The sequence below is a fragment of the Anabrus simplex genome, chromosome 1 (assembly GCF_040414725.1).
Source record: "Anabrus simplex isolate iqAnaSimp1 chromosome 1, ASM4041472v1, whole genome shotgun sequence".
Lineage (NCBI taxonomy): Eukaryota > Metazoa > Arthropoda > Insecta > Orthoptera > Tettigoniidae > Anabrus > Anabrus simplex.
This window is the reverse complement of record NC_090265.1, coordinates 146,887,092-146,902,740: the sequence shown is the minus strand read 5'-3', so window position 1 is coordinate 146,902,740 and position 15,649 is coordinate 146,887,092. Positions and strand designations below refer to the sequence as shown.

Below are 15,649 nucleotides of genomic sequence, written 5' to 3'. Positions count from 1 at the left end.
CACCAGTACATGCAATTATTGGGCCATTCTCTGTTCCAGGGGCATTTCGACTGTACGACGTAGACAATGATGGCTTCATCACCAGAGACGAGATGTACAACATTGTGGATGCCATATATCAGATGGTGGTAAGTTAATGTTTTCTTTTTAGTCTTAACAAAAAGTAATCAAAAATGAATTTGTACGTAGAAAGCATCACAAGATTTAGACGTCCATACAGGTTTTATAGAAAGAATTACGAGATCCAGATACCAATCCAATTATTATTATTATTATTATTATTATTATTATTATTATTATTATTATTATTATTATTATTATTATTATTATTATTATTATTATTATTATTATTATTATTATTATTATTATTATATATATAATTCTCTGGGGCCATCAAGGACCACGTTAAGTCTTGTTACATTTGACACTGAACTTGGCCTTCTTTAGAGCCCAAATTTCCCTCATTCTTTGTGAGTGGGCCTGCTAACGCTCCTCTGTCCAAGGGGCACCGTGTCTTCTCTTCGGTTGCTCGTCTCGGTTTAGCCCGTTCGTCAATATTTTCTTGCGGAAGAGATCTCTGTTAAGGGCGTCTTCAGCTGAGATATGTAGCATTTGCAGGTCTTCTTTGGTATTTCTAAACCAGGGAATTGTGGTTTTGGGGTTTGAATCAAAAAAGTGAAAGATTTCTTTAGTTAACTTTCTTCCGTCCATTCTTTTCAGATGACCGTAAAATCGTGCCCGTCTTTTTCTGATTGTGTCGGTAATTTTTTCTATTTTGCTGTAGACTTCCTTATTATTATTATTATTATTATTATTATTATTATTATTATTATTATTATTATTATTATTATTATTATTATTATTATTATTATTATTGGGATTTTTCCCAATTTATTAGGTTCGGCTAGTATATCAAAATCGTTGCTTCTAATCAACATCATGACCGAGTGACTCCCTACGCCTCACAAATCTATTACCGCCAAAGACTTAAGAGACTTGATCGAGTGAGGTCGGACAGAAGAGAGCAAGAAACCTGGCACACGTGGGAGCAATACGGGAGCCAGCTAGGGGGTCCTGTGGTTACCTAACCATGCTCCTAAGTTTGAGCGTCCTTTTACAAATAGGCGACGCTCGGCTAAATCCGCTGTATGGCTGATTCCGCAGTAACGGACATTTAATTTTACTGCAGCTATACCTCAGAGCGAGGAGGAAGTGTGATCGTCTTATTATTTGCCCTCTAAAAATCTTTAACTCTGATGGTAAGGGCTGTAAATTGTGCGGTGGATCCCTTTGGTGACAGCATCGATAAACTTCAGATCGTATCCTGTTTGCACTGATAGCAAACTAGCAAAAGTATCCGCTGTAAAGTTAGGGCGCCCCCTGTAAGCGAAGCGTACTTTCCTCTTCTGAACAACACGGCCAGAGAACAAGAACGAACTGTTCAATGACAGGGCAGGTTAAAAGAACAAGTTCACACTCAAAACATTCGATTAGCAACCGTTAATCTTCGAACAGTGACAAGTCGCAGTCGAGAGTTTGCGGACACACACAGAGACAGGAACAAAGAGATACTGCCTGGGTCCAAGAGAGCTGGTTCTAAGCCAGAGATATTGGAAACGCCTATAAATTTGTATATTATGCCACACAATATAGTGTAGGTATGGCCTATAACTTGCCTATCTGACGGTATTTCGAGGATTTTTTTAAATCTTGTGTGTTAGAAGGCAGTGGACAACATGGCAGATTCAAGTTTTCGGTTCCCGATGAGAAGATAATTATCATGTGATAAATACAGATACGTTGCTTGTGAGAATTGTTTATTTTGGAAAATATATTTATTTTTCAGCAGTAATTATGTTCTATGGTGATTGTATCGCGATTGACCTATCTAAGGCACTTGTCTCTGTAATAATTAAAAGGAGAATTCCTCAAAGCAGTATTATTGAACCTTTATATTTTCTTATATATGTGTCAATGATATGTGTAAAGAAGTGGATTCAGAGATAAGGCATTTTGCAGATGATGTTATTCTGTACAGAGTAATAAATAAGTTACAAGATTGTGAGCAACTGCAAAATTACCTCGATAATGTTGTGAGATGGACAGTAGGCAATGGTATGATGATAAACGGGGTTAAAGGTTAGGTTGTGAGTTTCACAAATAGGAAAAGTCCTCTCAGTTTTAATTACTGCGTTGATGGGGTGAAAGTTCCTTTTGGTTATCATGGTAAGTACCTAGGTCTTAATATAAGGAAAGATCTTCATTCGGGTAATCACATAAATATCATTGTAAATAAAGGGCACAGATCTCTGCAAATGGTTATGGGGGTTTTTAGGGGTTGCAGTAAGGATGTAAAGGGCATATAAGTCACTGGTAAGACCCCAACTAGAGTATGGTTCCAGTGTATGGGACCCTCACCAGGATTACTTGATTCAAGAACTGGAAAAAATCCAAAGAAAAGCAGCTCGATTTGTTCTGGGTGATTTCCGACAAAAGAGTAGCGTTACAAAAATGTTGCAAAGTTTAGCCTGGGAAGACTTGGAGAAAGAAAACGAGCTGCTCGATTAAGTGGTATGTTCCGAGCTGTCAGTGGAGAGCTGTCGTGGAATGACATCAGAAGACGAATAACTTTGGGTGGTGTCTTTAAAAGTAGGAAAGATCACAATATGAAGAGGAAGTTGGAAGATGAAGTTGGGGCAAATATTCGTTTATAGGAAGGGGAGTTAGGGATTGGAATAACTTACCAAGGGAGATGTTCAATAAATTTCCAATTTCTTTGCAATCATTTAAGAAAAGGCTAGGAAAACAACAGACAGGGAATCTGCCACCTGGGCAACTGCCCTAAATGCAGATCAGGATTGATTGATTGATTGATTGATTGATTGATTGATTGATTGATTGATTGATTGATTGATTGATTGATTGATTGATTGATTGATTGATTGATTGATTGATTGATTGATTGATTGATTGATTGATTGATTGATTGATTGATTGATTGATTGATTGATTGATTGATTGATTGAAGATAAATCGGATTCAACGTGTAAATACGGTGAATAAAATTGTCTAACTAATTTTGAATAATAGTGCATCCACCAAAGAAACAGTGAGGGTATTTTACCATAAATTAATAAGAAAACTCATAATAGTGATTTCAGACTAATAAACGAAATACATGATGCAGCAATTAACAACACTTGTGCATATGTCAGTTCTATGGCATTTGATGGTTACTTACAAATGTGAACAGCCTAAGTAGGGGACTGCCTGTAGGGATGAAGTACAGTGGGGACTTCGAGAGCCCTGCGACCGTTATGGTAGCTGTGAAGGCCGTTCAGGAACTCTGAAAAGCGACGACAAAGGGGCTATGGTTAAGATGCAGAAGGTCGTTATGCATGTTAGGTAGCAAAATGAGTAAATAAAAAAAAAGAGGAATGTAAATTTAAATCTTATAGCAGTTGTATAGCATTATCTGAAGTGATTCTACATACTGTACATACTGTATATGAGTTGATTATGTGTATAAGTACAGAAGATGTTATGAGTAGAATTTTGTAAATAATATAAACGTATTACTGATGAGTTGTGTGTTTAATAGAAAAAAGTTAGTGTAAATTGTATAGTACTGTATTTTAGAAAATTTCTTTCTGTTTTGTTCATTTTAAAATTTAGTGGTTGATAATAAAGTATTTTTCTGTATCACTTGCCACCGAGGTAGACACCTCATTTGCAATAAATTGATTTTATTTTATTTTATTTTATTTTATTTTATTTTATTTTATTTTATTTTATTTTATTTTGATTTGATTTTGATTTGATTTGATTTGATTTGATTTGATTTGATTTGATTTGATTTGATTTGATTTGATTTGATTTGATTTGATTTCTTTTTTCGCATTAAAGGTGTAGTTTTTCAAAACGTGCTGCATGTAGAGCAATAATATCTGGCAGCAATGAGCGTATGGATAAGGACATTTTAAAACAGAATTGAAAAAATTAAATGTAATTTTTTTAATTAATAGAAGATATCAAAATTCTGTTCCATATGATTTTAAGTTGAGAGTATCCAAACGTGTGACGAACATTTGTCTGGTGTGAAAATGGGAAACCACGGAAAATCATCTTCAGGGCTGCCGACAGTGCGGTTCGAACCCACTCACACCCGAATGCAAGTTGATAGCTACGTAGCTCAAACCGCACAGGCACTTGATCGTTAAATTTATTATAAAAGTTTTCAAAATAATGTCATAAAATTACCCCCATTATACCAGGCATAGTTCTGAAAATGTGGATACAAGATTTCAGCTAAATCTATATATATAAAATAACTTGTCCTGACTGACTGACTGACTGACTGACTGATTCATCATCGCAGAACCAAAACTACTGGGCGTAAGGAAATGAAATTTTGGGGATATATTCATATTAAGATGTAGGTGCTCGCTAAGAGAGGATTTTTGGATATTCCTTCGCTAAGGGGGTGAAAAGAGGGGTGAAATTTTAAAATGAGTGTGTCTATATCTCGAAAGTTTAAAAGTTTACAGATGTAAAAATTGGTATTTAGAATCTTCTTTAAAAATAAGGAAACACGTTGAACCCATAATTCTACGGTGAGAAAAATTTTTATTTTTCCCAAATATTTATTTGGTATTCAGAAACTACTGTATGTTTGAGGGCAGCCATTTTGCGCTCCCAAGAGCCCGATGTTGCGTGGGAAGGTTCCCGCAAGGCGAGCTCGTGGATTGCCGGGACACCTCGGTGGAACTCGAGTGCCCGACAATTTTCTAAATTAATGAATTCTGCACAACGAGGGATTTTGACAAGATAGTAAAGGAAGAAATAAATAAGCAAAATTATTCATACACCCTCTGTGAAGGTAGTGACACCAGGGACAATTTTAGATGCAGTTAAGCCTAAGTGTGTGTTAGCGTGAGAACAGCGAGCTAGTTACACGTGCCAAGGTCGTGGGCAGAAGAAAACGCGCGAAACGCACGGGCAGAAACAATTTATTTCTCCTGTTGTGGGTGTAGGAAAATTATAAAATTAACACCTAACATAAGTGCAAGTCTGTCCGGAGTTCTGGGACAAATCTTATCAAAATTGGTCTATTAGAAGCAAATTTGGCAGATTTCACAACCAAGCCTCATAGAGGGGATAGCGTCCTTCTGGAAATTATAAAAGAAACCCCCCACCGTAGATTTTTCAGTGTCGATCTGGAACTTGAAGCCGCGGGAGCTCGTGCCCGTCGTCATTAGAATTTCGCGCCAGATTGACCGACAATAATTCAATACATGTTCGTGGCTAAAGTCCATATATTAGTTAAGAAGAAAAGTGATTGGAGAAACTGTGAACGTTTGCAGACGAACTGGGAAGGTGTAGGCTGGTTGAAAATTACACAGCAGATTTTATTTTTATCATTTCCTGTACTCTTGTAAGTGAAGAAGGTCTGGGGGAAGCGATTCAAAATAGTTCTACTCCCTTATCGGCCGAACACCTGTTCTTGTTGAAACAACGGGGAGAGAAACCACTCTGGGAAGCGCATCAGGCAGTTAGAGTCGACTGCAGAACGAGGGAAGTTCGTGGTGCAAGTTACAAAGAAAGTGCATTATTTATGGTAATTTTAATCTCGTGTGTGTGAAGGGTAGTGTTTGGATGAGTGAAATTTTGAAAATGAAAATGTTATCTGTGAAAATGAGTGGCTAAGTGCGAGGTTGCTGGAGATGATGTAATCAGAATGCTGAGAATGTCACCAATGTGCAGGTCTGTCTATTTTATATTATGTAGTTAGTTAGTTAATTACTGTCTGTCCTAACAAAATTTCCAGATGATTGTCGGGTGATATTCGAAAATTATCAGGCGAAAGGCGTTGTGAATTTTGGTCAGCGTGTGAAAATTTCAGTGTGTAAAGTTCATGTCAAGAACGGTAAAATGCGACGCTTAAAATTTTGTGTCGAGATGAGATATCATTCAAAGTGCGGATTTGTGAACGTTATAAGTGTAAATTTGTCGTGGCGAATATTGTAATTTCAGGTGTCAGTTGCATTTAGAAACGCTGGTTAATAATAATAATAATAATAATAATAATAATAATAATAATAATAATAATAATAATAATAATAATAATAATAATGTCTACCGCGGGATAAGGAAATTCTTCTCTGTTAAATTACATTTAACCAGTTTTTTCTACAAGGATCGTAGGCATATTTAAATAATGTCAATAAAATTTGTTAGAGTCACAGTCATTAATGGGAAGGAAATTTGTGAGACATCGTGTATACTTGAATTGCGAAAGGTCGAGGTGTGCTCTTGGATTCTTGAGGTCTGAAAGTCTTAATAATAGTAAGGTAAGAGATGTGTTTACTGATGGTTGTCGTTTTCATCAGGGGATCGAAGTATGAAAAAGGGTCGTGAAGGAAAAGGGATTGAAAGCGATGGATTTATACGTACGTGGAGATGAGATGGAAGTAATGCCGCTGGGATAAAGCGAGGAGAAAGTGTGTTGAGACAAGGTGTATTTTTGTAGAGGAAGTATTTAGAAACAGGCTGTGTGAAACAGGCTGTATTGTTTTCCGCAATCAATCCGAATTTGAGACGACTATGGTGTGAATTTATAGAAAGATTCCAAGTGAAAACGACTCTGGTAAATGTTAAAGTCTGGGCAGTACACATCCAGTGATTTTTGTTACGAAAAGCCCGCATGGATGATAAGAGAATGAACGATCTTCAGGATCAAAGAGCACTCTGGACACACGGTTGGGTTATATTTAATTTGTTCATTGGGGAGGTCATGGATAAGATGGTTGGAATTGATGATAGGCGATCTGAGAATTTCGAATGCGATGGTGATGATTATTATTTTGAAGGCGTCCACTAAAAGGGTACACGTGTGTGGGGAATTTTAATTTGCTTCCCTAATACTTCAGTGCACAGGCTGAGATTGTGTTCGAGGTGGAGAACCGTTCGTCACGTCTAGTTATTTTTGAGTTCACATATTATAATGATGTAGACACTTACTGTACTTTTCGAGAGGTAGACACTTGCTGTATTTCGACTTGCATTCAGTTGATAATAGAGACGTTGGTTCCGTCGTGCGTATTTTGTCTGACCAGATTCAGTGATATTGTTGGAGTTGTTTGAGAATTGCATTTCGCCTGATATGTTAAGGGAGACGTAGTACGACCCACTTTGACGCCCGACGATAGATTTAGGACGTCACGTGTTTATTCTTGGAGTCATTGATGATGAGACGTCCTAGGTCACGCCCGACGATAGGACTTGGAAGGCATCATGTATATACTGATTAGGTTTAGGGTGTACAGATTTCAAGTGAGCCCGACGATAGGTCTGGGATGGTAGCTGTACACACTCAAGTCTCAGTTTAGATTTTTTTCTTTTGTTTCTTTTGTGAAGTGGCCTGGTTGAAGGTAGCCATTACAGTGCGATATGATTTATTGTAGAGGGTCTATGCGAAGCTCTCATTGAGATAACGGGACTGCTGTTGACAAACGAGGGCTGTCCAAGTGTGGGACATCGACCCGATCTAGATTAAACATTTTTACTGTGTTTCTTCGTGCGTGTTAAGCTGTATGACTTCGAGATGTTAATTTATTTTTTTACGGACTTTATTGTTTCCTCGTCTTGACGTCCGTTTTCATTGATAGTGTACATTATTGACACTCAGTGTTTTGGAATGAAACTTGAGTTGCGAATGCGGTTTCGATTCGTCAGCCAGTAATTTGATTTTATATTTTAATCTTGTCGTATTTTCATTCGTATTCATAGTTAGAATAAGTAAGTAATCACTTTACCAGTAGTGTGTTGGGACAGACAGTAAATAGAGAGATCTGTACTGGTAGCATTGTTGTCAAGGGAAAGAATTCCTTAAATTTGTAGTAAATTTTAGCGTGGACTGGTAAATTTATTAAGCATAATAAACCCATTTCTAACCTGAAATCGGTTCAATAATAATATTTTCAAGTGACTTTTCACTTTTTGATTAACTTCAGTGTTTGGCATTTCTTCCAAATGCATGATTAGTAAGTGTTTCCTGCATTTCGCAGTTTTGTTCCTTTAGAACGACTTAACGTAAGATCCTCCCGGATCATGTTGTTGTTGGTTCCTTCCGAACAGTTGTTTGGGGTGATGCACGTTTAGCATCGGGATATCTTATCACTTAAGGGTGTCATGAATGACAAATATATGGTGGAATTTTATTTCAATTGTGAATGATGCTATTAACTTGTAGTGAACACCATGCTTTCCTATAACATTTCGCAACCTATCCAAAGCAACTGATAGTCAGTTTGGTTCGATTAAGGGTCCATTCGGCGGATGTTCCGTATCCGTGAAGGGTATTTGACTGGTGGATAACCTTAATTAAGAGAAAATCGGGCGTTCTACTTGTTGAAAGTCAGATTTTCCACGGATCGTGTGGATTAACTCTCAGTTCTAGTTTGGAATGATAGGTGCCCGGTTTTCAGGTCTTCCCTTTTTCAGTTTTTCAGTTTCGCTGTCCACTAACATATTAGCTTCTCTGAAGCAACTCTTCGACATTGGAAGAAACGAAGTGACGTTATGTAATGTGACTGTGTTAGGAACTTTTCAAAAATCAATAATTAAATGTTTTTATGTTTTGTGGCAAGAATGCATATTAAATTAACGATGTTATCGTGCTCTTTCAGTTTAAATAAAAGTTAGTAAGCACATTTTTGCTCCTCATTTCAAGTAGTTAGGCTTTCTTCTGAACCCCATCGTTTGGTTAAGATCGTGACCGAATTTATTCCCGCAACGACCCAAGATTTAAGAGTTCTAAATTGTTCTACTATAGCAGCCGTGGCCGACCAACGATGGAATGGTAAGTTCAAGGGTTCAGTAGAAGTGGCTTCCAACGTGGTGGCTTCAGTCACTTAAGACAGGGCCTAAGTACATCGAGAGAAGAACTACAAGTTAAGTTGGTTGACATCAGTGAAACGATGACCAATTGTAGGATTGTTATACGTTGGTGGATCAGTAGAAGTGGCGCCATCAACTTTGGGGCCTTAATGTCACGATAACGATGAGGAGCCCAAAGTCACGATAACGATACGATGCCACGATAACGATAATGAAATTATCCATTGAAAATAAATGTTAGAAAAATATAAAATAATGTTGAGGCCTAAGCCACATTATAAATAATACAAGCGGGTGAGAACTATGGCTGAGCCACAGTTAAACGAATTATGCCCAATGAGAGTGCTAGATATTAACACGTTTAATGAGGAGCGTAACTACTTGGTAGATAATAATAATAATAACAGTCACAATGCATTTTAGGAAATCAGTACTTTAGAGCTGTATTGAAGCTTATGTCATGTTGCCAATATAAATTTTGGAAGTGGTAACGCTGAATTACATTCAAAGTTTATGCGTTAACATGTTCTTCATTTACTTAATTTACGGAAGCGAAACTATTTGGGATATTTATCCAAAGTAACTTATTAACTTCAGATTTTCTTTTTATTAAACGAGTTTGTGATACCAGCCATGTAAACAAAATTTTATAAGACAACTGTTGGAATGTTGTCAGTTTCGGTATTAAAGTATAATAGCGTTTGTATGTGAAAACGCAGTAGATAGTGAATTCTTTCCTTAGTAGTTTGGAGTATTCTGGTTGCATCAACAGCCAGCGTACTCATTATTGTATTCTTTGTGGTATTGTGAGATGGAAGGTCAGGTGACCGTGGATCTGCTAAAGCAGATGATGGAGGACATGAAAGTTCACAATGAGATGTTAAATATTAAGACAAATGAGAAGTTGGATAGTAAGATAGATAGTTTAGATAGTAAGTTGAGAGAGGACATGAAAGTCCAGAATGAGAATTTGAGTAGTAAGATGGAGGATACGAAAGGGCAAATGTTAGAGAGTTTTGAATGTAAGATGGAGGACACGAAAGTCCAGAATGAGAATTTAAATAGTAAAATGGAGGAGTTACAGTCTAGTTTGAAAGACACTAGTGACGAGTTAAAGAGTAGTATTGAGGATACCCAGGCTAGGTGTAAAGAGTCTAGTGATGAGTTGAAGGCTGGATTGAAGAACGTAGTTCAGGAGACACACACTATGTGCACCGAACTTAAAGAGGAAGTTAGGGGTGAGATAGGTAAACTCAACCAGCGTTTTGATGATAGCCGAGTGGAAATTAGGGATGAAATTGACAAACAATTTGCGGAAGTGCAGGTCAATTTAAAGAACGATTTTGATAAACAATTTTCCAAAATCCATGACAGTTTAAAAACCGATATGGACAAGCGTTTTGACGAAAGCCACGACATGTACAGTAGGTTATGTGATAGTCAGGATGAGATGAGAAAGGAACTTGACAAGCATTTACTGGAGAGCCAGGCGGCGCATAAACAGCTGATTGACAGTCAGGTTGAATTTAAGGACGACATTACACAACAGGTCGTAGAGATGCGGATCTCCAGTGATAAGGAAAAGGGGAAAACGCTAACCATAATAGAGGAACAACGTCAAATATTATCTGCGGACATTCAGTCACTGAACAACAAGGTAGATAAAATTAGTGTGGAATTGGAGAGTCAGGTATTGTCAAAAACCGAAACCATGGAGAAGAAACTGTTACAAGTTAATGAGGAAGCAATTAGTAAACTCCAAGCGGCTAATGAGGACTCCGAAACTTTAATTAAAGAAATTCATGAGGAGTTAGTTGAAATGAAAAATGAACATACCAGGGAATTCAATGACAGGCAAATTAGTATAGAACAGGATTTAAGGGAAATCACGTCAGCCCAGGAAGAGACAGACAAGAAAGTTGGGTTCATTAAGAGCGAAGTGAGCAGTTGGATTAGCAGCGTGGTAGATATGCAGTCCAAGGTGGACAAAGTATTAAGTCAAACCTCGACAGCTGTTAACTCTGACCTCAGTGGTCAATTGCCAAATATCAATCATGTGAATACTAACGGTCAGAGCTCGAATGTAGATACCAGTCGATCTCAAGGCTCAGGGGTCACAAACGTTATTAACATGATCAAGTTACATGAGGACCAGCCTAAGAAATTTAATGGAGGTCCACATACCACGCCGAAGGGGTTCCTTAAGGATCTCAGGGAGTACATCCGGGACGCCAAGATTCCTGAGGAACGTCAGTTGAGGGTAGCTGAAAGATATTTAGAGGGGGCACCACTTTTATGGTTTAAAGGCTTCCGATACCACTTTGATACCTTTGATGAATTCCAGAGGGCGTTTCTCAATAAATTTTGGAGTACGGAAATTCAGCAGAGTCTTAGATTAGAGCTATACTCACGTCGGTATAATGCAATAGGCCCTACAAAGTTCAGTGAATACTTTATTGCCCAAATGGTAAAGTTCAGAGAACTTGAGGCGCCGCCCTCGGAGCAAGAGTTGGTACAGGCCATCCAGAAGCAGTTACCTCCCGAAGTGCAAAGGATGCTCATTGCATCAAAGGTAGAGACCCCCATGCAGGCAGAAATGATCCTTAGGCAATTGGATCATACCCATAATCAAATAGCACCCAGAGGGGGACGATCGCACGAGCAACATGTAAACACTGTTAGCCAGGTTCCAGAGGGAAGTCCAGAGGCACCCGAGCAGGGGAAACCACAGTCGACTGAGCGGAGGCGTGAGTTTCGCAATAACTGGGAACCCTCGCAGCCACGAAATGAGGATTGGAAAAGGCGTAGGGGTAATTGGAATTATCCACAAAGGAGGAACCCTTACTGGAGGCGATACGATGGGGACAGAGAAAACCAGAGGAATCTCAGGAATGGACTTAATAACCGCAGGGACTGGGGAAATAATCGAACCCAGAACTTCCGCCGTGATGAGGATGAACGGTACCGTGAACGTGTTCAGTACACCGACGGGTTAAGGAAGGACCACGAAAGAAAAAAATGGCAGGGGGCTATACAGCGCCAGGACGTCAACACCGATTGTTTCGGGGCTGAAAGTCTGGAATTCCAGAAGGCACATAGGCAAGACCAACGAAACTCCGGTCTGAACCCGTTTGCGCCGAATTTTGAGCAGGAGTCAATGTCGACTCTTGATAGAAGAAAAACAACTTCAAATTCCCAGTAGGAAAAGGTTCAGAGTCTTTCATCCCAGATTCTGAAGGAGAGACGACCAAATGACGCACATTACATCAGTAACATCAAGAAACAGACTCCTGGCAACTCCCAATTCAATGATGACCGCAACCCAACAAGAAATTTAGAGAGTGATCATAGAGCAGAAGAAAGAATCCCACTACAGGATGACGCAGTCTTACCAGCTGGGGAAATGGTCACCGAAGAAGAAGAAGAAGAAGTACAACCCGTAAATATGATCGTCACGTCGAGAGAAAGACAGGTCGAGGCACCACTCCAAGGACAGGCAAGCAGTGGGAGTAAAGAAGAGGAAGACGCTGAATGTTTACAATGTTCATTCTTAAGAGAAGACTTTGTTGATGACATCTGTAACGCAATCCTATTGTTGGAAGAAGAAAACAGGGAAATACGTGAAAGTAACAGAGCCCTACGTCAAGAGTGAGATCGGCTGGGAAATTTTACGTAGAATCATGGTTCATTTGTATCAAAATTCCCATGTATAATTTAGAATTTTGAAGGAATATATCTGTTTAAATATTTCCCCTTTCTGGGTAAATATTTCGTCGTTTGTAGGTGGATTATGAACCCATAATTCTACGGTGAGAAAAATTTTTATTTTTCCCAAATATTTATTTGGTATTCAGAAACTACTGTATGTTTGAGGGCAGCCATTTTGCGCTCCCAAGAGCCCGATGTTGCGTGGGAAGGTTCCCGCAAGGCGAGCTCGTGGATTGCCGGGACACCTCGGTGGAACTCGAGTGCCCGACAATTTTCTAAATTAATGAATTCTGCACAACGAGGGATTTTGACAAGATAGTAAAGGAAGAAATAAATAAGCAAAATTATTCATACACCCTCTGTGAAGGTAGTGACACCAGGGACAATTTTAGATGCAGTTAAGCCTAAGTGTGTGTTAGCGTGAGAACAGCGAGCTAGTTACACGTGCCAAGGTCGTGGGCAGAAGAAAACGCGCGAAACGCACGGGCAGAAACAATTTATTTCTCCTGTTGTGGGTGTAGGAAAATTATAAAATTAACACCTAACATAAGTGCAAGTCTGTCCGGAGTTCTGGGACAAATCTTATCAAAATTGGTCTATTAGAAGCAAATTTGGCAGATTTCACAACCAAGCCTCATAGAGGGGATAGCGTCCTTCTGGAAATTATAAAAGAAACCCCCCACCGTAGATTTTTCAGTGTCGATCTGGAACTTGAAGCCGCGGGAGCTCGTGCCCGTCGTCATTAGAATTTCGCGCCAGATTGACCGACAATAATTCAATACATGTTCGTGGCTAAAGTCCATATATTAGTTAAGAAGAAAAGTGATTGGAGAAACTGTGAACGTTTGCAGACGAACTGGGAAGGTGTAGGCTGGTTGAAAATTACACAGCAGATTTTATTTTTATCATTTCCTGTACTCTTGTAAGTGAAGAAGGTCTGGGGGAAGCGATTCAAAATAGTTCTACTCCCTTATCGGCCGAACACCTGTTCTTGTTGAAACAACGGGGAGAGAAACCACTCTGGGAAGCGCATCAGGCAGTTAGAGTCGACTGCAGAACGAGGGAAGTTCGTGGTGCAAGTTACAAAGAAAGTGCATTATTTATGGTAATTTTAATCTCGTGTGTGTGAAGGGTAGTGTTTGGATGAGTGAAATTTTGAAAATGAAAATGTTATCTGTGAAAATGAGTGGCTAAGTGCGAGGTTGCTGGAGATGATGTAATCAGAATGCTGAGAATGTCACCAATGTGCAGGTCTGTCTATTTTATATTATGTAGTTAGTTAGTTAATTACTGTCTGTCCTAACAAAATTTCCAGATGATTGTCGGGTGATATTCGAAAATTATCAGGCGAAAGGCGTTGTGAATTTTGGTCAGCGTGTGAAAATTTCAGTGTGTAAAGTTCATGTCAAGAACGGTAAAATGCGACGCTTAAAATTTTGTGTCGAGATGAGATATCATTCAAAGTGCGGATTTGTGAACGTTATAAGTGTAAATTTGTCGTGGCGAATATTGTAATTTCAGGTGTCAGTTGCATTTAGAAACGCTGGTTAATAATAATAATAATAATAATAATAATAATAATAATAATAATAATAATAATAATAATAATAATAATGTCTACCGCGGGATAAGGAAATTCTTCTCTGTTAAATTACATTTAACCAGTTTTTTCTACAAGGATCGTAGGCATATTTAAATAATGTCAATAAAATTTGTTAGAGTCACAGTCATTAATGGGAAGGAAATTTGTGAGACATCGTGTATACTTGAATTGCGAAAGGTCGAGGTGTGCTCTTGGATTCTTGAGGTCTGAAAGTCTTAATAATAGTAAGGTAAGAGATGTGTTTACTGATGGTTGTCGTTTTCATCAGGGGATCGAAGTATGAAAAAGGGTCGTGAAGGAAAAGGGATTGAAAGCGATGGATTTATACGTACGTGGAGATGAGATGGAAGTAATGCCGCTGGGATAAAGCGAGGAGAAAGTGTGTTGAGACAAGGTGTATTTTTGTAGAGGAAGTATTTAGAAACAGGCTGTGTGAAACAGGCTGTATTGTTTTCCGCAATCAATCCGAATTTGAGACGACTATGGTGTGAATTTATAGAAAGATTCCAAGTGAAAACGACTCTGGTAAATGTTAAAGTCTGGGCAGTACACATCCAGTGATTTTTGTTACGAAAAGCCCGCATGGATGATAAGAGAATGAACGATCTTCAGGATCAAAGAGCACTCTGGACACACGGTTGGGTTATATTTAATTTGTTCATTGGGGAGGTCATGGATAAGATGGTTGGAATTGATGATAGGCGATCTGAGAATTTCGAATGCGATGGTGATGATTATTATTTTGAAGGCGTCCACTAAAAGGGTACACGTGTGTGGGGAATTTTAATTTGCTTCCCTAATACTTCAGTGCACAGGCTGAGATTGTGTTCGAGGTGGAGAACCGTTCGTCACGTCTAGTTATTTTTGAGTTCACATATTATAATGATGTAGACACTTACTGTACTTTTCGAGAGGTAGACACTTGCTGTATTTCGACTTGCATTCAGTTGATAATAGAGACGTTGGTTCCGTCGTGCGTATTTTGTCTGACCAGATTCAGTGATATTGTTGGAGTTGTTTGAGAATTGCATTTCGCCTGATATGTTAAGGGAGACGTAGTACGACCCACTTTGACGCCCGACGATAGATTTAGGACGTCACGTGTTTATTCTTGGAGTCATTGATGATGAGACGTCCTAGGTCACGCCCGACGATAGGACTTGGAAGGCATCATGTATATACTGATTAGGTTTAGGGTGTACAGATTTCAAGTGAGCCCGACGATAGGTCTGGGATGGTAGCTGTACACACTCAAGTCTCAGTTTAGATTTTTTTTCTTTTGTTTCTTTTGTGAAGTGGCCTGGTTGAAGGTAGCCATTACAGTGCGATATGATTTATTGTAGAGGGTCTATGCGAAGCTCTCATTGAGATAACGGGACTGCTGTTGACAAACGAGGGCTGTCCAAGTGTGGGACATCGACCCGATCTAGATTAAACATT

At 38.8% G+C, this 15,649-nt stretch overlaps 1 protein-coding gene across 1 annotated transcript in view; it reads left to right on the top strand.

Moving 5' to 3' along the window:
• LOC136858255 (frequenin-1) overlaps positions 1-15,649 on the top strand; it is a 435,568-nt gene that overhangs the window by 406,986 nt on the left and 12,933 nt on the right. Inside the window, exon 6 of the mRNA XM_068225291.1 lies at positions 40-128. Within this exon, the coding sequence (XP_068081392.1) occupies positions 40-128 (89 nt within the window). The remainder of the gene's footprint in view (positions 1-39; positions 129-15,649) is intronic.